Source organism: Leuciscus leuciscus, assembly GCF_965113295.1.
Source record: "Leuciscus leuciscus genome assembly, chromosome: 1".
Lineage (NCBI taxonomy): Eukaryota > Metazoa > Chordata > Actinopteri > Cypriniformes > Leuciscidae > Leuciscus > Leuciscus leuciscus.
Window position 1 is genome coordinate 63150786 of NC_138725.1, and position 22406 is coordinate 63173191.

At 39.1% G+C, this 22406-nt stretch overlaps 1 protein-coding gene across 9 annotated transcripts in view; it reads left to right on the forward strand.

Annotated features, from left to right (window-relative positions):
• spag9a (sperm associated antigen 9a) overlaps positions 1–22406 on the forward strand; it is a 43933-nt gene that overhangs the window by 18918 nt on the left and 2609 nt on the right. For 2 of the 9 annotated variants that reach the window (XM_082141502.1, XM_082141507.1), the window contains 24 exons: positions 77–167; positions 754–875; positions 1106–1117; positions 3650–3707; positions 3793–3945; positions 4194–4248; positions 4760–4890; positions 6930–6986; positions 7101–7274; positions 7448–7577; positions 11209–11298; positions 11583–11735; positions 12682–12853; positions 13429–13650; positions 14412–14595; positions 14679–14801; positions 16101–16181; positions 16406–16473; positions 16579–16727; positions 16903–17074; positions 18326–18439; positions 18553–18585; positions 20814–20993; positions 22219–22335. In XM_082141502.1, coding sequence (XP_081997628.1) covers positions 77–167; positions 754–875; positions 1106–1117; positions 3650–3707; positions 3793–3945; positions 4194–4248; positions 4760–4890; positions 6930–6986; positions 7101–7274; positions 7448–7577; positions 11209–11298; positions 11583–11735; positions 12682–12853; positions 13429–13650; positions 14412–14595; positions 14679–14801; positions 16101–16181; positions 16406–16473; positions 16579–16727; positions 16903–17074; positions 18326–18439; positions 18553–18585; positions 20814–20993; positions 22219–22335 — 2841 coding nt within the window. The remainder of the gene's footprint in view (positions 1–76; positions 168–753; positions 876–1105; positions 1118–3649; positions 3708–3792; positions 3946–4193; positions 4249–4759; positions 4891–6929; positions 6987–7100; positions 7275–7447; positions 7578–11208; positions 11299–11582; positions 11736–12681; positions 12854–13428; positions 13651–14411; positions 14596–14678; positions 14802–16100; positions 16182–16405; positions 16474–16578; positions 16728–16902; positions 17075–18325; positions 18440–18552; positions 18586–20813; positions 20994–22218; positions 22336–22406) is intronic. The other 7 variants (XM_082141504.1, XM_082141508.1, XM_082141503.1 and 4 more) reach the window with 6 other exon arrangements.

Here is a 22406-nt window from a genome sequence, read left to right on the forward strand (position 1 = left end):
TTACATATTGCAGATCACATGTTAAATGCATTGAGTCCCCAGAGCAAATATGTAATTATTCATTCTGATTATTCAGGTCTGGCTGATAATGAGGAGAAGTCAGATGTTCAGGCCATTATTGAGTCCACCCCAGAGCTGGACATGGACCTCGGATATAAAGGTGCAAGGTAACCAACCAGAATCAAACACTGTGTCTGAAACAACCTTTGAATGTGTCAGTGATGCCCAAAAAATGCTGTTTAGGTAGGCAGTGTACTAGGTTTTAAAAGAGATGACCAGTGTTGGAGTAACGCATTGCATTACGTAATCGCATAGCTCTAGAGGTAAGGAAATATTCTAAAGTAATATTGTACATGTGTTTTTAAAAGAAAAGGAAGCTGTATGTTATATAGGTTGTGTTGTTGAACGCATTACTGCTTTAAACACTTGCGAAAAATAACTTCTCAGTAAAAAAAACACATGCAAAGCCTGGAAGAGAGCGAGCCCCAGCCAGGTCAGATAAAGAAACTCAAAAGTAACGTAATGCATTCCACAAAAAGTACCTAAGTACTTTTTAAAGGGAGTTACGCAATATTGTAATGCATTACATTTAAAAGTAACTTTTCTAACAATGGAGATTATACCTTAAAACCTCAGTTCAATAGGATTCTCTAAACTGAGCTGAGTAACTGCTGTGTTGTTACCCTCTCAGAATAAATCCAATGCTGGCATATATTTGAATGATGTAACATGCCTGTTGCTGATGTGTTGAAGTACCCCGACCCAAGGGATAGAGAACATGGCATTTGACCGGAATACGGACTCTCTCTTTGAAGAAGTGTCATCAGCAGGCACAGGTTTGATTGGAGACGTGGATGAAGGAGCAGATCTGTTAGGTGGGTTTATTGCTGTTCATTTTCAGATATTATGAAGAGTATTACACAAACATATGACATTTTTACCTGTGCTTGATTTTTATAAACATTAAATGTGTGTCATTTTCCATCATTATGAGATGAGCTCTGAGATATAGTGGCACAGTCCCATGATGCTCTGTTCTGCATGTTGAACTGACCCAGATTTCTCTCTCCATGCCCTGTTGTCCTGCTCTTCCCTCTAACCGCAGTGGAGTACTCCGGTGTGTATGACATCCTTGCTTCTTTATGTCAGAGAATCAGCATCCTCTGTTTCACTTAGCATCTTTCTTAGCATCTTAATCTTCCATTCTTACTTCTTCATACTTTCCACTTTAACTAAATCATACAACAAATAAATAGTGCCAGCCATATGGTTTTGGACTAAAGCAGCAACATGATATGAAAATGTTTACCTACTGTCCTTATTTTTAACTAGATGTAGCACATAATATAGTTCTAGTGTTATTCCCAAGGCCACACAGAATCTGCCGACGTTTTCACATTTTCTGCAGTAATTATTATAGAAATCTGCAAAGTTCTGCGTATTGACATGTGATTAGAGTCTGTTAAACATATTGCCTTCAGAAGCTGCCTGCTAAGGCCAGCTGAACTGATAGCAAGCGGCCACTAGCTGCCAGAACCCAGTGTCACTGGGAGACCACTTACAAGGAGGCCTGGTGAGGCCTACTACCTGAAAACCAGAGGGATGGCTACCTAGTGCCCGTATTTGGGAATTCGCCTTTAGGGAGGCCTAGTGAGGCTTACTACCTGGCAGCCAGTACAGCTAGCTGTGCAGTTGCCCAACTTTGGGACTTTGCCTTCAGAGAGGCCTGATGAGGCCTACTACCTGCCTTCAGGGAGGCCTGGAGAGGCCTACTACCTGATAGCTAGCATCCGTGGGAACTCGCCTTCAGGGAGGCCTGGAGAGGCCTACTACCTGCCTTCAGAGAGGCCTGATGAGGCCTACTACCTGCCTTCAGGGAGGCCTGGAGAGGCCTACTACCTGATAGCTAGCATCCGTGGGAACTCGCCTTCAGGGAGGCCTGATGAGGCCTACTACCTGCCTTCAGGGAGGCCTGGAGAGGCCTACTACCTGATAGCTAGCATCCATGGGAACTCGCCTTCAGGGAGGCCTGGAGAGGCCTACTACCTGCCTTCAAGGGGGCCTGGAGAGGCCTACTACCCGATAGCAAGCTAAAACTGGTTATTGCTATGAACCCTGATTCCGGGTGTCAGTCCCAGGGCGGCTTGCTAAGGCCTGCCAGTCTTGGGGCTCAGTCTTGGAGCGGCCTGTTAAAGCTGGTCGTCTGAAAGTTTTCTTTAGGTAAGAAACGGACTGCCATGGCCGTAAGGTTGGGGTCCGAGCTACATGGTGGCCTGATAAGGCCAACCGCCTGACAGTGGTCAATCCTATTCGGCTGATCATAATCGGGGTTAGCCTCCAGAGAGGCCCACTGAAGCCAATTGTCTGATTGGCCAACGAATTAACAGTCGAGCACCCCATGATGGGGCTCAGGGTCAGGGAGGCCTTGCTAAGGTCAAGACCATAAACACCACTGTTTGTATACCCCGTCACTCAAGACTCACTTAGAAGATTGAGAGGCCTACTAGGCCTGAAGAAAGTCAGTGCTGTCAGCCAAAATCATACTGCCGGGGACTCGCCATCAGTGAGGCCTGGTTGGGCCTACTACCTGATAGCCAATTAATTCTTCTACACACATATACCGTTGGGAACCATACTACACCAACACAAATATTGACGCCACCCACTGGAGGCCTAATAAGGCTAGCTACCTGGTCGCAGCTATAATGTATGTCCCACAACGTTAGGACGTTGATTCTATGATGAATAAAAAAGTAAAAAAACAGCATTTATTTTAAAATAGAAATATTTTGTAACATTATTAATGTCTTTAATGCCGATTAATGCCAAATTGATTTTGATCAATTTAATGTGTCCTTGCTGAATAAAGTATTAATTTCTTTCAAAAAAAATCGTACAAACCCCCGACTTTTGAATGGTAGTGTATTATATTTATTTTAAATGGTATAAATTAAATATTTTTTACCAGAAAATATTGATCATCTTTATGAGTCAAGAACAGTTTTCAACCACATACTTAAATGAAATAATGTGCATTACATGTTTTAATGATTTAATCTTCCAGTTTAGTCATAAAGGCATTGGAACTTAGAAATCTTGAGCATCCCCAAAATAATTTTTAAAGCTCAAAAAAACAAAAAACCCCCCACAATTTTGATACCCCCAAAATTACTTTAATTGCCCAAGTTTTTGTTAAACCCCACACTACAATCTTTGTTCGTCACTGTCTTGTTGGACAAACCAGCCGTAATATTAAATAATCTTGGCATGGATTCAGTGTGGGCCTGGATAAATAGCTCATCTAAATGTGGTTGAATAGTCGTGCTGATCTGTCAGTGGACTCTCCACTCTTTCCAGCATCTCTCTTGGTTTTTCTGTGACCTGTTAACTCTCACCTCACAGCTGTCCATTCCTGTTTCACTCTCCATGTGTCTGTCTCTCTGTCGAAACACATGCAGTGCATGCGCTTTCACATCCGAGTCTTTCCGGTAAGACCATTCATATGGCCTGTCCAACCTAAAAACACAGGGCACATAAAACTCATCTCAAACGTTTAGAATTTTTGAACAGTGTGTTTATTATTGGATCATTGCAGTTGTCATCCATTTGCCTTGGTTTTGCTCTAATCATTTTGTGCTGTATTTTGCAGGCATGAGTCGTGAGGTGGAGAATCTTATTCAGGAAAATGTGCAATTGCTGGAGACAAAGTGAGTCAATTTTTAGTTGCTTTTTACAGTTTATTTGCTGTTTTATGTGGCTTTGTTGTTGACACCATAGTGTTTGTGTGCACAGAAATGCATTGAACGTGGTGAAGAATGATTTGATCGCTCGTGTGGACGAGCTGTCCTGTGAGAGAGAGGTTCTTCAAGGGGAGATGGATGCGGTTTTGCAGGCCAAAACCAAACTAGAAGAGAAAAACAAGGAGCTGGAGGAGGAACTCAAAAAGTGAGTCATTTTTGTGTCCAAATAAAAAGCCAAAGGGGGGCATTTATATGCAGTTTTCAGGGTCTAGTTATCATGCAGTAGTAGAATAAATCAAACATGGCATATTCAGGTTAGCAGCCACAGGTAATGTTTATCACATTAATGTGCGACTTTTTCACAACATGCTACTTGGACTATGTAATTACATGTTTAATTAGACTGTACAATTGCACTGAAAATTAGGGACTCATAAGAATATTTTATAACAGAGTGAAAGCGGAGACAGAGGTGGCCAAACAGAACAATAATAAAGACGAAGATGAGGTGAGTGGTATTATTACAAGAATTATACACCACCGTTCACAAGTTTTGGGTCAGTGACATTTTTATTTTGCAAAGAAATGAATTTCTTCATCAGCAAGGATGCGTTACAATGATCAAAAGGGACAGTAAAGACATTCATAATGTTACAAAAGATTTCCATTTCAAATAAATGCTGTTAAATGAGCGTAAGAGAGTTCTTTCAAAAACATTAATAAATGCTTACTGACCCCAAACTTTTGAACAGTTGTGTATATTTCAGGTCTTCTGAAGCCATATGATAGTTTTGTGTAAATTATAACTTGTCACATAAATTGTTGCTCTTGCTCTCCAATGCATAATATTCATTCTACATTTTAGCTTACTTGTTCCATTGCTAGTTTAGTTTGGCATGTTATATTATTATATTTAAAACAATAAATGACAGCTAAAACATGTTAAAATAATAATATCTAGGCCCATATGTGTGTGTAATTTTTTTGTGTAATTTTCCTCTTTCATTGGGTTTCCACAGAGCGATGTGCCCACAGCTCAGAGGAGAAGGTTCACACGGGTGGAGATGGCTCGAGTCCTGATGGAGCGAAATCAGTACAAGGAGAGACTGATGGAGCTGCAGGAGGCCGTCAGGTGGACAGAAATGATCCGGTAAGCATTTCACTGTAACACAGTACTGTAAAGAAAGGGTATTTTTTCTTTAAAGTGCCCCTATTATGCTTTTTTTAAATATTACCTTACAAATAGTGTGTAATATAGATGTTTGTGAATGTAAAAGGTCTGCAAAGATTCAAAGATCAAAGTGCACAACAAGTGAAGTTATTGGGCCCTATCTTGCACCCAGCGCAATTGACTTTGTACACCGACGCATGTATCATTCCTATTTTGCACAACGGACTTTTCCCTCCACAGACGCACGTCGGTAAATTTGGAAATTAACTTGCGCTCCCAGGGGCGGTTCAGTGCAAAGAAGAGGCGTGTTCCGGCGCAAATGTTCCCTGGTGCTATTTTGCAGGTTTAGAAAACAATTCCGCCACTGACCAGGAAAAACCTAGTCTAAAGTCAGTGGTGCATGTTATTCAGATGCTATTTTAAGGGCGCATGCTTGGCCATAACCAATGTAGCGTGTGCACAACGCGCATGCACTTTGCTTATCTCATCTACACACAGACGCAGCAGTTCTCATTTTTAGAAAACCATACATTATTACAAGGAACAATATTAACACACGAGGGAAATCATTGTTGTGTCCTTGAAGATGTGAAAAAATAGGCATAAATCTAGCTTAAACATTTACCCACATTTTTATACGCCTGTTTAACCGAAGCTGATTTTTGTGGGTTTCTCCCATCCCCATACAATGTCACTTCTCTGTGTTTTACGGCCCTGACGAGAACGTTGGTCTCCTCGGCTGTGAACCGCTCCTGGCGTGCGCCTGGCAAATCCGCCGTTATAATAGCAAACCACCATGGAACAAGCGTGCCTGCTCTTAAAGGGAATGTGAGATGTCGCTCTGATTGGTTTATTTCACGTTACGCCCAAACCACACCTATGAATAATGAAGCTACTTCAGACCAACCCATTTTAGATTTGCGTCGGGGGCAAGAGTCATTTATCCCGCCGGTATAATAGCAACAGCGCCCAAGACCCGCCCACAAAGTTACTTGCATTTCGCGCTTGATACTTGCGTTTCAGACCGTTAAAATAGGGCCCAATGTCTCTTAAACAAAAGAACCGATTCTGAACTGCCTGAAACGAATTGTCAGTAATTCCAGTCTTACCTGCCCAAACCTACGTAGGTTTGTAACAAATCAGAGCAGAGTAGACCAATCACAACTGACTGGGTCATCTGACCAATCAGAGCAAAGTAGACCAATCGCAACAGACTGGGCAACAGATGTGACCAATAAGAGCAGAGTAGACCAATCACAACAGACTGGACAACAGATCTGACCAATCAGAGCAGAGTAGGCCAATCACAGTAGACTGGGTCATCTGACCAATTAGAGCAGAGTTGACCAATCACAACAGACTCGGCCATCTGACCAATCAGAGCAAAGTAGATCAATCACAACAGACTGGGCAACAGATCTGACCAATCAGAGCAGAGTAGGCCAATCACAACAGACTCGGGCATCTGACCAATCAGAGCAAAGTAGATCACTCACAACAGACTGGGCAACAGACCAGTCTGAATCCTTTATCAAACTGTTTCCGACACTGTGAGAAAAGAGGTGATGCTGCAATGTATATTATGAGAAAATTAAAGTGTTTTTTGACCTTGTTGTCACAGGCCTCCACGACAAAATTAGAAATATAAAAAAATGTATAATAGGGGGAACTTTATTGTCCAAAATGAAACATGAAAGCTCTTTTCCTGTCCTTTTTAATAATTTTTTTGTTTTGTCCAAAATTATAATAAATTTGTTAGCACAGCAGCCAAGCAAATGATATGCTACTTATGATGCTACTGTTTTGTTGTCTGTTTGTAAACGGTTTGTTTATTTCTGATGTCTTTAGTGTCTGACAAGACCATCTTTTTTACGCTCAGCTTGAGCTCTGTTCTCATACTAATTGTCCAAGAAAGTAGGCCAGTTTTTCTGGTTAATGAGCAAAAACCCCACACCGCCACATGGAGACACGTCTGGTTGCTCACGGCTCTCCTACAGTGATGTCTTGTTTTTCCACAGAGCTTCAAGGGAAAACTCTGAAGTTGCAGAGAAGAAGAGGTCAAGCATCAGGCAATTGTAAGACCTTTTATCTTAACGGCTCCTGAAAATTCATCCACATGCATGCTAATCATAAAGATCACAAATGTGAGTTCGACGTGTTCACATCCATCTCTCCATGTTCTGTTCCAGCTTCAGTCGCCTTTTCAGTTCCTCCAGTTCCTCCAGTTCCTCAACATCCAGCAACACAGCGAGAGGTTTACCATCCAACGTCAAGTACAACCCACCCAGCATCATGAAAAAGAGCAACACCTTCTCCCAGTTCCCCAGAGAAAAGTCCAAAGCATTCGACTTCCTTAAAGAAGAGTAACTTATACCTTGTCAAACATATAAAAAATGTTATGGCTGTTGAGAACCATTTAGATCTATAAACCTCATATGAAGATGTTCCTGTCTGGCATGACCCAGCACATCAAACTCAATTCATCATGCTCTGATCCTCTCCTCCCTTGTTGTTGTTTCTCTGTTTTTCTCATAAGGGTGGACTCAAGTGGTTCTCTGTCCCGCCAGGAGCAGAAGCGGGCTCAGTACCAGCATGTGAGAGCCCACATGCAGAAAGAGGATGGCAGGGTGATCGCACATGGCTGGAGTCTCCCGGGCAAATGCAAGGCAAGAGTTATACGTCTTGATAGTATATTGTCACAAAAAAGCAGTGACTATTTTAGTTTATTTTTTATTTTTTTTATTTTAATTACATATTTTCTACTTATATTTTTTGTAAAATATCTATTATTGTACTGTTATCTTGTTCTTAAAGGGGATTCATAATTTTGTTTATGGGGTCTACTAGATTGGAATACATACATCATTTAATGTTCAAAAAAAAATGTTTTCTTATAATTTACATTTGTCTTATTTATAATTGCAGCACCTAGAGTTGTCAAAAAGTACTGACATTTAAAATCAGAGGTGTTTAAGAATCCGTTCAACAGCGCTCAAAATGCTAGAGGGAAATGCTGTTGAACGGATTCTTAAACACCTCTGATTGGCCATTATGTTGACGCGCTCAACATATATGTCTGTGATTGGCTACAATGATCAACAATGACATCTTTGACGCTCTTCACCGAGTGCTTGCACAGATATACACGGGAGCGTTTAAAATCCCGGATTCGCTGATAGACGCCGCTTTCAAACGCTCCCGTGTGTATCTGTGTTAGCGCTCCGCGTAGTACGACATGTTTTTTTAAGCGATGATCATTGTAGCCAATCACAGACGTATTAGGGGTGTAACGACGATACATACACGTATTCGTATTGAACCGTTCGGTACGAGGCTTTCGGTTCCAAAATTTGCCGACCAAAATTTCGTTATTTCAAATGTAGGCGCGTTGCGCGTGGCAAGCGCACTCATAATGTAAGAGACGCCGGCGCGACCACAACATTGCCCAACATCAAATGGCAAACGTAATGCAAGCGGAACGAAACTGCTCGTTATTGTGTGGTTGAAGGACCGTTTATGAGTTTGGACCAGTACAGCGCGAGCCGATCATGATCATGCGACACTGTTATTACACAGCGCTAAGAGATCCAGTAAAGAAAGCATTTGAATTCGCCACTGAAGTAATAACATCACTGCGAGATCTAGTGAGAAACATTCACATTTCTCCGTTATTAACGGATCAAACAGCACGTGGAAACCTGGAAGAAACATTGTGCCATGAATGAACTATCCAGTGTCCACAGATCAGCAACATTCACCATGGATTTACTGTAGTAACACTAACTGCAACCATAGAAGTTTGGCAGGAATAGTAGGCTATAATGCCTTCAAGTAACATTTCGTCGGTTTTATTTTGACATTATGATTACAATTGCTGCCCTCAAATGTTAATCTGAACTAAAATAAACCTTTGTTTATAACTACTACAATATTACATTTCGTTTTTTCCAAGGAGCTGTTTTGTTTTATATGCTCCTAAGAAGAGTCAATTATAGCTCCAGAACTGCTCAAAGTAAAAAAAATATCATACTTTATGATGTTAGTTTTAATAAAAAAAAAAATAAAGGACATTTCTCTGGCATTTCTTTCTTTTTGCTGTATTAATGTACCGAACCGAACCGTGACACAAGTGTATCGTATCGAACCGAACCATGAATTTTGTGAACCGTTACACCCCTAAGACCAATGGCCAATGAGAGACGCATATGTTGAGCGCATCAACACAGTGGCCAATCAGAGACATATATGTTGAGCGCGTCAACACAATGGCCAATCAGAGACATATGTTGAGTCCGTCAACACAATGGCCAATCACAGACATATATGTTGAGTGTCTCAACACAGTGGCCAATCAGAGGTGTTTAAGAATCCGTTCAACAGCGCTCAAAATGCTAGAGGGAAATGCTGGTATCAACACATTGTTAAAATTTCAGTACTAACCTGGTACCCAAGTCTGTACTTTTGACAACTCTTGCAGCACCTGTTTTCACCCTCTGTCTGAACGATCTGTTTTAGCTTTGTTTTCTAACCCTCCTTCTGAAATGCGCAGTCTGCAATGATTGGTCAGCCATCCCCAGTCTGTTGTGATTGGTCTACCGCTTAGAGCGTGTGTCAGAAATGTAACCTACAAGTATCCCCTCCGGGAATCTGAGGATTATTTAAATTAGGAATATTGTAACATCTATTTTCCCTGAAGAAAACTCAAAACTAACAAGATATTTTTATGTATTTTTTGTTTTATCACGGTTCGCATGGTCATTAAAAACCTGGAGAAGCCATGCAATTTTAAAATTGCAATTTCCAGGCCTCGAAAAGTTTTGGACAAATAAATAAACCCAGAAAGTTTGGGAAAAGTCATAGAAATTTGTTTCACTGTATAGTGAATATCTAAATATCTGTATAGTGAAATATATGTTTAATTTCTGCACGGTATTGAGGGGTATAGATATCAGTTATAGGGGTATCAGTCATTTAAAAACAGCACACTGCGATACGAGACTTTCGCTCGCGTTTTGAGACAGCTGTCAAAATTGTTGGACAGAATTTGACAGAAAGGCCTATGTTGCATCGTCACAAAAGTTTATCATTTGCAGATCTTTTTAAGTATTTTTAAACTGTTTGGTACTTGCGTATTCTCTGAATGCACGCACATAAAGCAGCCTCGCAAACAGCTCACGAGTACCAGATTTCTTCATGGCTTATTGCATTTAAATGGCCAAATACACACAAAAGTTATGTCAAAATGCCCACCTTGGCAAGTATCATCATGAACACAATCAGGTTAGTCTTAAGTGAACGTAAACAGTTGAGAAAGAAAACGTGTGTATCAGTATATCGGATCCATGCATTAGGTCTTAAAGTGACATCAGCCTAATAAACCTGCTGCCGTCTGTCATTTAATGTTAATCAAGCAACAAAAGAAAAAGAAATTCACTCACTGATCTTGACTGAATAACATTTGTAGCATTTAATTTGAAGGATAAATCTGTTTTTAATTTACAGTGAATTTACTTTCTTTTTTTTTTTCTTTTTTTTTGTTCAGTGTCTGTATTATTCCTGTACCTGAATATTACTGTTAGACGTACCTGAAGCCTACCTTTAATTTGTTTCTTTATTCTGTTGTATTTATTTGTGCTACTGCTTTTATTTTTAAATTTTTTTACTGACTTAGTAGGGGTGCAACGGATCACAGTTGATCCGTGATCCGTAGGGATCAGGCCCCACGATTCGGCACGCATATGATTCGCGGATTAACTGCTAAATTTAATCATCATAGAGTGAAAGTTTATAATTTGGACATGTTTTGTCTTGCCAATTTACACATTCAAACAATTTTAAATGCGGAAGAAGAGGTGAAAGTCGGGACTCGCGCGTTATGTGTGCACACAGCCACATGCACCCGAAGCGCGCGCAGAGAGAGAGAGAGAGAGAGAGAGAGAGGGGTGCGTTTCAGACAGCGCTCAAACACCGAATTGATTCCTCTTTTGCGTTTCCTTGCACTTGAACGGACACACAAACCCACATTATGTCTGAATATCTGTCTCTTGTTTATGTCATAAGTGAATTATAATATAAGTCATGATTATTTGCTTCAAAAGTCATGGAAATTTATAGGAAAACATGTAACAGGGTTCCTGTTTTATATGATTTATTTAAACTTTTTTTATGCTATGTTTTATTTCGTTTTTATCTTGCTCTTAAGTACTATTTAAAAGCACTGCAACATTTGATTTTATTAATTCCATATTTTTCCACATTTCTACATCTATAATTGTGCTGCTATCCTTTTTTGTATAGGTTGCCAATGGTGGCCATGCAGAGAACAAAATGAACCTACCTGTTCCTGTGTGTCTCAAGCCCCTGGAGCAGAAAGATGCTTCTATGAAGGTGAGGACTAGAAGGAAGGTTAATTTAGTGAGGAAAGATGAAGTATGAATGGATTGAAAATTACCTGAAATATGAAAATAATAAAAATCAGACCATACTGCTTTTTCAGTCTTCCTGTGCAAATTTCTCATTCCATTTTGCTTCAGTAGTTTTGTCTTTTGAGGGAAATATAAGTGCACCTACATGTATGCAGACTTATTCGGGTTCACCAGACCTTACTCTGCTGATATGAACTCCTGCTGTCAGCCTCTAATAGATCTATTTTTCTGATTGCCCCTGTGTAGCTCTTGTGTGCAGCTGGAGTGAACCTCTCAGGTGGACGGTCATGTGAGGGAGGCTCTGGCGTTTCTGGTGAAGAGTCTATGGTGGAAGCTGACGCCTCCAAACAGAGGAAAGGCTCTCAGAGCAGCCTAGATCAGCTGGAGCAGGAACCTAAAGTAAAATATTTCAATTAACTTTTAAAGGGGCCTTATCATGGAAAACATGGGCTTGTTTGAAGTGAAAGAGCTTGATGTAGAAATTAGACAAAGCTTGTTCAGAAATCATCATGGTCACGGCATCAAAAGTATGAGCTCATTAGCATAAGGCCGTTCACTTTTACATAACATGTTTGGTATCTAGACTCTTGGTGAGGGTATTGTTACTTATATTTGAAATGCGAAGAGGCTAGCCAATCATGATAAACATCATTTATATATATGCCTTATTTAGCCCCGCCCCTTTTCAGCATTGCGCTCGTTGTGTTCTGTCTTCTGGTTTGTATTTCCACAGCATGAAAGTAAGATCTTACGGATTTATGAATGAACCGCTCGTTTAAAAATCTTCCCAGTCTACTGGCATTTGTTATGACATCCGCTTCAAACATCACAATGCTCATGATAACTTTCGTTTACTCTACAATAAGTAAATCTACTTCACCATATAATTGCTCTTCGACAGCGATGCCCTAGAAATATACAGGGCTACTGCAAAAACGGAAGTTCAAAGACAAAATTCTAAAGATTTCTCTGGTGCATAAGGTCTATAGAAGCCCTATACATAGAAAGGCAGAGTGGCACAAACCTATAAATCAGAGATTTCATTCTTAAAACAATATAAAATATCTGCCAGTGGGGTAAGAAAAATAAACATGATTTAAAGGGATAGAAAGCTTATTGTGCTTAGCCCATTGGCAGACATTTTTGCCGGTTTTAAGCGTAAAGTCACTTTTATATTTTTCAGAAAACACTCATTTAGCTTTTTAAGTCATTTTTTCTTGATTTAAGGATGTTTAAATGTTTGTACTTGAAAACAAGACAAAATACAGGGGGGTAAATATGTTTTTGCAGTATAATATATTTACAGTATTAGTTCTCAATGCAGTGCTATTCCGTGTGTTGACAGGAGCAGGAACGGGAGCAGGCGGTGCATGTGGAGATGTCCAGTCGTGTTTGGATCTGTACGAGCACTCACTCCTCCACAAAGGTGATGGTCATAGATGTGACGCGGCCCGACGACCTGCTGGACAGCTTCTACGTCTGCAACTCATGTGTGCTGTGTATCGCCAGTGTGCCAGGTCAGAATTGTACATAACGCATCATTATTTGTACACATCATCTTTTGTACACCTTTGTTGTCATGTTTCTTTCAATCATAGGCATAAATAGTTTATCATTATATCTTGATAAACAAATACAAAATGTAAATGGTATCGTTGTACTAGGGCTGCGTGATTTGGCCAACAAATTATATTGTTATTTAAGACATCTAGGAGATGTTCTAGGAGAACACACACTGATACGAGTAGAAATAGGTACTTTTTAAGCGTGACTTCTTTACAGGAAACCAACTCAGACCCTTTTCAGTATTCAAACTTAAAAAGAGTGCATTGAGTTTGTACCTTTACTTTGAAATTGTGCTCAAAACTCATTTTAGTCTACAAAACACTAATTATTGAGCTATAAATCTGTGCATGTCTAGTTTTGTTTCTTGGAATTCTGCAGATAATTGAATTAATAATTCAATAATTGTCAGATGAAAAAGGGAGTGGAGAAATAATTCACATAATTCACACAATTAAATGGCAATTAACAGTGTCATTTTAAATATGAATAAAAAGCAATAATGTTGTTTTTGTAATATGATTTCCAGGAGTCTTGGAGACAGACTATCCCGCAGGGGAGGAGATTCCTCAGGATTTGGAGGCGGGACCAGACGTTTTATTGGCCAGTAGCAGCTCTCAGGGCAGTGAGGGTGTGTTGAGTGACGTGTCAGCGGTGGGCTGCAGTGTTGAAGAGTCCAGCACAGGATCTCAGACGGGCAGCACAGGAGTCAACGAACAGTCAGCAGAACAGAGTCCTGCCAGAGGAAGTGGTAGGAACCGTTTGTAGCTCAGTGCAGAATTCATGTCATTTTGGCAACTTTAATAGAACCATTAGTTCAGACTCTAAATTTTTTTTTTTTTTTTTTTTTTTTTTTAAGCTTAAAAGGAAAGTCCTGGCTTACCTGGCACTTGGAAGTAGTGATTTTTAAAATACGACTTCATGAAACTTCGAAACATTTATAAATCTTTTGTTTCGAATCAGTGGTTCGGAGCTTGTTTCAGATTTGCCAAGTCACATGATTTCAGCAAACAAGGCTTCATACCGTTTGGAACCTTGGTTTCGAAACATTTAAGAATTCAGAAGGTTTGTGGCGGAGATTTCGTGAACCCATGAACAAGTTTCTAACGGTTAACTGATCTCGGGTCAGTTTTGTAATGTAGGTTAATTTATTATTAATTTAATGAATTTCAATACTTATGTGTTTATAATACAAAAAGGTTCATTATATTTATTGCTTCTACACAAAACAAGCACTACAAATAATATAAGAACGCAAATCTTACTGAAACTTCATATTTAATGATATTTAATTATTTGTAGATTACATTTATTAGATGACACTTTCATGAAACGTGCAACTAGAGGTGTTTGGGCTGAATTTTTGATGCATGTACAATGTCCGTTGCATTGTCTAGCCAACCTGTGGTGTTTCGAGCTCTTCAAAACAGCGACTCATTTTGTCAAACAGTTTGTCAGAGTTTCGAAAAGCTTTGTATCTCCCATCACTACTTGTAAGTCTCTCTGTTGTAGATCTCTCCAGAGCTCCCAGTGAAGACGCGGTCCCTGCAGCAGAGGAGGCCACGGAGGCCACTGAGGAAGACCAGGAGAGCCCAGGACAGGACACCAGTCAGCCAGGAATCTACACAGAGCATGTGTTTACAGACCCACTCGGAACAGAGTCTTCTGGGGCGTCAGCAGGCAATGATAACCAAAGGTGAGTCAGACCCAGTGTCTTATCGTTGTTGATTTACATCCAGATTTGGATGGGAACTCATCCTTGGTTGGCTTCCTCTCCAGGGAGTCAGATCAAGACAGGGAAGATGCGGTCTCAGCAGGTGGAAAAGTGGATCAGGCAAAAGAAGAGACCCAGCGGATGAGCAGCGCATTGCCCACCATGTGGCTGGGGGCTCAGAATGGCTGGTGAGATGCAAGCAACACAAAAAAACATCATCTGGCCTCAAGCACCATATACATTTCCATTATGGCAAGCAACAGACTTTATTAAACACCAACATAATAAAGATTTTAAACACTCAATACTGAAAATGTTCAAAAAATGTCAGAAGTTTAAATATGTAGAGAGAAATAATTTTAAATAAATAGGCTAGGCAAAATTTTTTTATATAGGAGTTTATATAAGTATGAGTTTGTATATGAGTATATACACTACTGTTCAAAAGTTTGGGGTCAGTAAGTTTGTTTATTTTAAAGAAATTAATACTTTATTCAGCAACGACTCACTAAATTGATCGAAAGTGACAGTAATGATCTTTATAATGTTACAAATAAATGTAAAAAAAAAAATGCTGTTTGTTTGAACTTTTTGTTAATCAAAGAATCCTGAAACAAAATATGAATACATGAAGTAGCACAATTTTTTCAACATTGATAATAATAAGTAATGTTAAATGTTACTTGAGCAAATAGAAAACAATTACTTAAAATTTTAATAATATTTCACAATATTACGGTTACTGTATTTTTGATCAAATAAATGCAGCCTATTTCAAAACATTAAAAAAATGGATCCATGGTCATGACATGGATTTTTTATGAGAGTGTTTAGAAAACATTATCCATATAAAACCCTCATTTACACACTAAGCATTATGAAATCATTTACTTACGGTTTGTGATGCAGCTGCTGTCAAATCCAATACAGTCGGCTGCTTTATCTTTCAACAAAAGGTTCTTTGCAAACTCTCCATTTCTCGCTGACAAAACAAAATTCTCCAAACAAACATACAATCCTTCAACGTGATCCAGAATGGCATTAAAATAAACCATCTACTTGTTCCTGATGCTGTGTGTAAACCTTTTGAAGTCTGTACAGAGACGCAAATCAGCTGTTTAAACTGGATGCGTCAAAACGAACGTTCCTTAATTTTGCTGCCATACTTCTTTGGATCTCACTTTTACAATCCGCATCTGTACTATTTTTGTCCACTTGAAATTTGTGAAAAATTATACTTTAAATGTTTTGTCAGCTGAACAATCAACACTTAAGTACTCAAAAGTATGACACTGCCTGCCTTGTTTTCATTCATGCCAAACCAGTGTTGTGTCTCCTTTGACTAAGATCTACAGTATAGCAACTGCACTGCACTGAAAAAAATATTTAGAGAGCTGTTTAATGTACACTCTATCAGATCATCATCGATTTGTTATATTGCACCATTGAAAAACAATCTGACAAATTTGCAAATGTCTTTCATGTAGTTTATACGTGCACTCATCAGTCGCTCGATGGAGGAAGTGTCTTCATGCTGTCAAGCTGAAGGATTCCATCTTGAACATAGTGTAAGTGGAAAGTAAACTTACAAATTCAGAAAGGTAATATAACAACTTTTGGAATATTGTTTATTTTATATTTGAGTGGAATTCCAATGTAAGCAGCCTGATGAAAAAAAAAAAAAGCAATTTGCTTTTTAGCTCTACTTTAATTGCACTTTTATGCAATCTTGAGCTGCGATCAAAAGAAAACACTGAGTGCTAATGATATTTTATATTGTTTCTCGACATAGACATGTGAAAGGCCGTGTTTTGGTGGCTCTGGCTGATGGTACACTGGCCGTCTTCCACAGAGGTCTTGGTAAGACACTGTCAGTTTGCTAATAATTCAGAAAGTTATCTTAACTTTGACATTTACTTGTAAAAACAAAACAAAAAACAAAACATCTTGCTTCTACTTTTACAGACAGCCAGTGGGATTTGACCAACTACCACCTCTTGGACCTCGGCCGGCCACATCACTCAATCCGCTGCATGACCGTTGTGCATGATAAAGTGTGGTGCGGCTACAAGAACAAGATCTATGTCATTCAGCCCAAAGCAATGAAAATAGAGGTTCAGGATTATGTCTTTACTCTATTAGCTTTTGCATTTTTGAAAAATGTGTTGCATGCTTATTAGTATTTGTTAAATCCATTTTGCCAGCGGTGAAGTTCTCCTTTAACTTGCTTAAGCAGGATGTTTTTACAATAAGTTGTGATGCATTTCTCATTGGACATTTATGAAACAGAAGTCTTTTGATGCCCACCCGCGTAAGGAGAGTCAGGTGCGTCAGCTGGCCTGGGTGGGTGATGGGATTTGGGTGTCCATCCGGCTAGACTCCACCCTCCGCCTCTTCCACGCTCACACCTTCCAGCATCTCCAGGATGTGGACATTGAGCCTTATGTCAGCAAAATGTTAGGTGAGAATACTGTGAAAATTCATGGTCACCTTTTATTATTCTGCTTAATATTGTGAAATATATTACAATTTAAAATTCTCTATTGTAATATATAGTAAACTGTCATTTATTCCTGTGATCAAAGCTGTATTTTCAGCATCATTACTCCAGTCTTCAGTGTCACATGATCCTTCAGAAATCATTCTAATATGATGATTTGATGCTCAAAAACATTTCTGATTATTATCAATGTTGAAATAAACTGCTTCATGTTTTTGTGGAAACTGTGATACATTTAGTTTTTCAGGATTTTTTGATGAATAGAAAGTTCAAAAGTATTTATTTGTGAAATATTGTGTTAACATTTAAATGTCTTTAGTGTCCCTTTTGATCAATTCAGTATCCTTGCAGTGCATCATGTAGCTTTTGGGCCTCTAGTGGTTAAACAAAACTGAATGCATTTTGCAGAAGAACATTGTTTTGGTTGTGCTTCGGCTCTGCCTGACTGTGTGGATGAATATGGTTATTTCTCATAACTAAAAAAAAGATTATCCTGCTGCTCATCATAAAACATTCACTACTAGGCTTAAGAGATATAACCAGAGATTAGATGGAAAGATCTCAAGCTGACTAGCTGAAGACGTTACTGTAGCTTTACCCATTAGACCCTGTCCTTTGAAAATAAATTCCAGCGCAGCGCTACAACCATACTGAAATGACCCTTCACAACAGCTTTACAATGAACTCTGTTAAAGAGCTACATATGGCAATTTATGGTCAATAAAATACCTCACTCACCTGTTGAGTAATAAAAACACTATCTCTACGTTGCTTTTACAAATTTTTACAACGAATGAATATCAACTTATTGTTTATTGAACTGTTGTATTACATTTGCAATTGTGCTGATATTCGGGAAAACGGCATTTTTCCTCGTGTGATATTGCTTAACTATATGATATAAAAAACAATCTCCTTAAATTTATATCTTGAATTTTGCGAGCATTTAATTCATTTTGTGGGCATTTCCTACCCTGCACAATGCTATTTCATGTCAACTCCTGACTCCTGAGGGTTACAGTTATCGAAACCAGATTCGCCTGACAGCGAAGACCTGTTGTCTCTTTAAAAAAATCTGTCTGTCTGACTGACCCAAAACTTTTGAATGGGATTGTGCATCTGAAAAACACATGAAAAGACAAGATTTGAGCTCTTTTATAATATGCTTTGGAATAAATACACAATAATCGGACTTCCACTTGTCTTTAACAGGAACAGGGAAACTGGGCTTCTCTTTTGTGAGGATTACGGCTCTAATGGTTTCCTGTAACCGGCTGTGGGTGGGAACAGGAAATGGTGTCATTATCTCCATCCCGTTATCAGACTGTAAGCCAACATCACAGCACACATAAACATATGTACATCAGTATTTGATGTGGAAGGCAGCTTTAGTTTCAGTCTCTTTGGCCACTTCTCTCTGTTCTCTCTCGTCTCTGTAGCTGTAGGTCAGTGTGGATATCTAGGTCAGAGGGGTGAGTGGGAAACACATTGTTGACAGCTGATTAATTCTGAAACAAAGCTGTCTTGCTTGGCTTGTTTGCTTTTATGCTCAGCTGTGTTCAATATTTCATAATCAAGTTCTTTGTTCTTAGTTCCTCTTAGATCGTCCTCTCTCTCCAACCAACTTCATCTTTCTGAGCTTATCAACAGTGAATCTGCATCTATAGTCCAGTCATTTTAAGCCAAAATGGGGGTCAACCTTGAACAAATTGCAACAGAAGCAAACTCAACTGATTTTATATCCTCAATATGTCCTGAGTAAGGAAAAAAAAAAACCCAGAAGAATCCCATTAGGGGAAAGTTTCGAAAAAGACCCAAATACAGCCTATTCATTCTTTTTCTTACGTGAATAGGGTGAAAATGTTTACCTTTAGATATCACCGTGAAAATTACTGAGTTGATTACTTACATCAAGACAAACAAAAAATGTATTACAAGTTTTTTTTTATTGTTTGTTAACATGGACAAACGGTGCATAAACTAATTATGTATGTGCTAATTTGCATAAAAACCACAACAGATCTAAACATGGGGTATAGCCAGGTGAAAATGTCTTGTTGAATCTTGTTGACACATAACAGTAAAATACTTTAGGGCCCTATTTTAACGATCTGAAACGCAAGTATCAAGCGCGAAACGCAAGTAACTTTGTGGGCGGGTCTTGGGCGCTGTTGCTATTATACCGACGGGATAAATGGCTCTTGCGCCCGACGCAAATCTAAAATGGGTTGGTCTGAAGTAGCTTCATTATTCATAGGTGTGGTTTGGGCGTAACGTAAGCAATCAGAGCGTCATCTCACATTCCCTTTAAGAGCAGGCGCGCTTGTTCTATAGCGGATTCCTATTATAACGGCGGATTTGCCAGACACACGCCAGGAGCGGTTCACAGCCGAGGAGACCGACGTTCTCGTCAGGGCCGTAAAACACAGAGAAGTGACATTGGGGATGGAGAAACACACCCAAATTAACTTCGGTTAAACAGGCGTATGATAATTGGGGTAAATGTGTAAGCTAGATGTATGCTTTTATAATAAACTATCTATCTATATATCTATGGTAATAATAAACTATCTATCTATATATCTATGGTAATAATGTATGATTTGCAAAAATGAAAACTGCTGCTGTAGAGAGAATCAAAGTGTATGCGCGTTGTGCACACGCTACATTGATTATGGCCAAGCATGCGCCCTTAAAATAGCAAATGAATAACATGCACAACGCGCCACAGACTTTAAACTAGATTTTTTCGGTCAGTGGCGGAATTGTTTTCTAAACCTGCAAAATAGCACCAGGGAACGTTTGCGCCGGAACACGCCTCCTCTTTGCGCTGAACCGCCCCGGGGAGCACAAGTGTATTTCTTAGTTAACCGACGTGCGTCTGTGGAGGGAAAAGTCTGCTGTGCGCGGGTGCAAAATAGGAATGATACATGCGTCGCTGTACAAAGTCAATTGCGCTGGGTGCAAGATAGGGCCCTTAATGTTAAGCTCTGAATGGAACCCATTTAGGCTACCCATGAGCATTAATACATAGAGGCAGGAAGAAGTACTTTAAACCAGCCTTTATTCATTATTATTGCAGAGATGGGGTTTGGGGCTGGGTCCGTGGGACTGTTTCTGGGGATTCACTTTTTATTTTACCTACCTTTTGTCTTCTGCATTCCCCTTACCATTGTCTCCTGTTCGTCCCTCAGACTCGTCCCCCCAGAAACAGTCCCACGGTCCCAGCCTGTTTGTCCATGTTAACGAACAATACAAAAAAAACTTGTAATACATTTTTTGTTTGTCTTGATGTAAGTAATCAACTCAGTAATTTTCATGGTGATATCTAAAGGTTAAAATGTTTACCCTATTCACGTGAGATTAAGAATGAATACGCGTATGAATAGGCTATATTCGGGTCTTTTTCGAAACTTTCCCCTAATGGGATTCTTCTGGGCTTTTTTCCCCTTACTCAGGATATATTGAGGATACAAAAATCAGTTGAGTTCGCTTCTGTTGCAATTTGTTCAACCTTTTTTCATAAAATGACTGGACTACTAGTCGAAATTTGCTTTTAATGCTTTAATATTATTGGCTGTATCCCAGTAATTTCGCAACGAAAGGCTGTGCTTTGAATTTGACAGGCATCTTCTCTGCAAGATACTAACTGCTAACATTAGATGCTTTAGACACTTGTGTTTACACACTTTTCCCCTAGCAGCTAATAAGACGGTGGGAGCGATCGCCTGTCGTCCAGGTGGGGCGGTGCGAGTGTACGGTGATGACACCGTGGTCGGTGCTGTGACTGGCTCGTACGTACCGTACTGCTCCATGGCACACGCTCAGCTCTGCTTCCATGGCCACAGAGACGCTGTTAAATTCTTTGCTACAGTTCCAGGTATAACATCATAACATTAGCCACCTTATATTGAAACACGGAAGCAAGCTATTTTCTGTGAATGTGCAAGACTTCCTATTCATTATACATCTATAGGGAAATAACTAGAAGAATACATTAAATGGTAGATGGCAATTTACAAATGCTCTTACATTCAAAATAAGATGGATATGGACCGCTGTGAAGCCTCATGTTTGAAGAAGTCAACTCCAGTCAATTAAGTGCCTGATTATTGAAAGTTTCATGATAACATCATGATAAGATTAATATTACGACAGTAACATTAAGGAGGACCGTTTTGGGAGCATGTTGAGGATATGTGGCTCAATCTCACAAATAAAATGACCATGTTTTAGCTCAAAATAAAAAGAAGAATATTACAATAATGTATTATGAATAATAATATCGTAATAACAACATATTACAATAATACATGCATAAATAAATAAACAAAAACAGATTTTGAAATGGTCAACCCTATATAACATAAATCAATACTTTTATATTAAAATGGTATATTAACAGTAAATGTAGCACAATAAATACTAAATACTACTATGATGTAAAGTGTATATGTATGTATATTTTTGCAATGTAAATAAATATATTGTATATTGTACTGTATATTGTAGGGCTGGGCGATAAAACGGTATCGGTATTTACCGACGGTATACCATTGTCGGTAACATATACAATTTTTCCAATATAGTGCTCGATATTTTCATTAAGAATTATGTTTGCTAAATATACATATAAAATCAGATAGAAGACGGGGTAACACTTCATTTTGATGGTCCCTTTTTAACATTCTGTTACTATAAGTAACTTTGCAACTACATCAGTAGACTGTCAGCTTAATATATGTGGACTCTTTATTGTGATGGTCCTCCAATAGACATTCTACTGACTAACATGTACTTTGCAAATACATGTCAACTTATTCTAACCCGAACCCTACCAGTCTACTAATACTCTATAGAGTTAGTAGAGATTTAGGTGCAACGTTACTTATTGTCAACAGAACGTGTTAAAGGTACCATCAAAATAAAGTGAAACCTTAAATGGTGAAAAATATGCTGTATGTGCAAAATAAATTTGGTTATGCATTTTACTAGATGAAAGAACGTTTTCAGCATATTGTTTTAAATCTGTGATGATATATATATATATATATATATATATATAATGACTGGTGGAGTGCAAATGTGTTAATGCTATGTTTCAGGTCAGGTTATTGTGCCAGGAGCTGAAGGCACGCCTGACAACTCAGACTCTTCAGCCCCAGACGGCAAGAGCATGCTTATCATGAGCGGAGGAGAGGGATACATCGACTTCAGAATCGGTAAGAGCTTCAGTACCAGTGTCTCCAGGAAATGTGCACATTCTGCTCTGCTGACATTATAAAAGCATCTC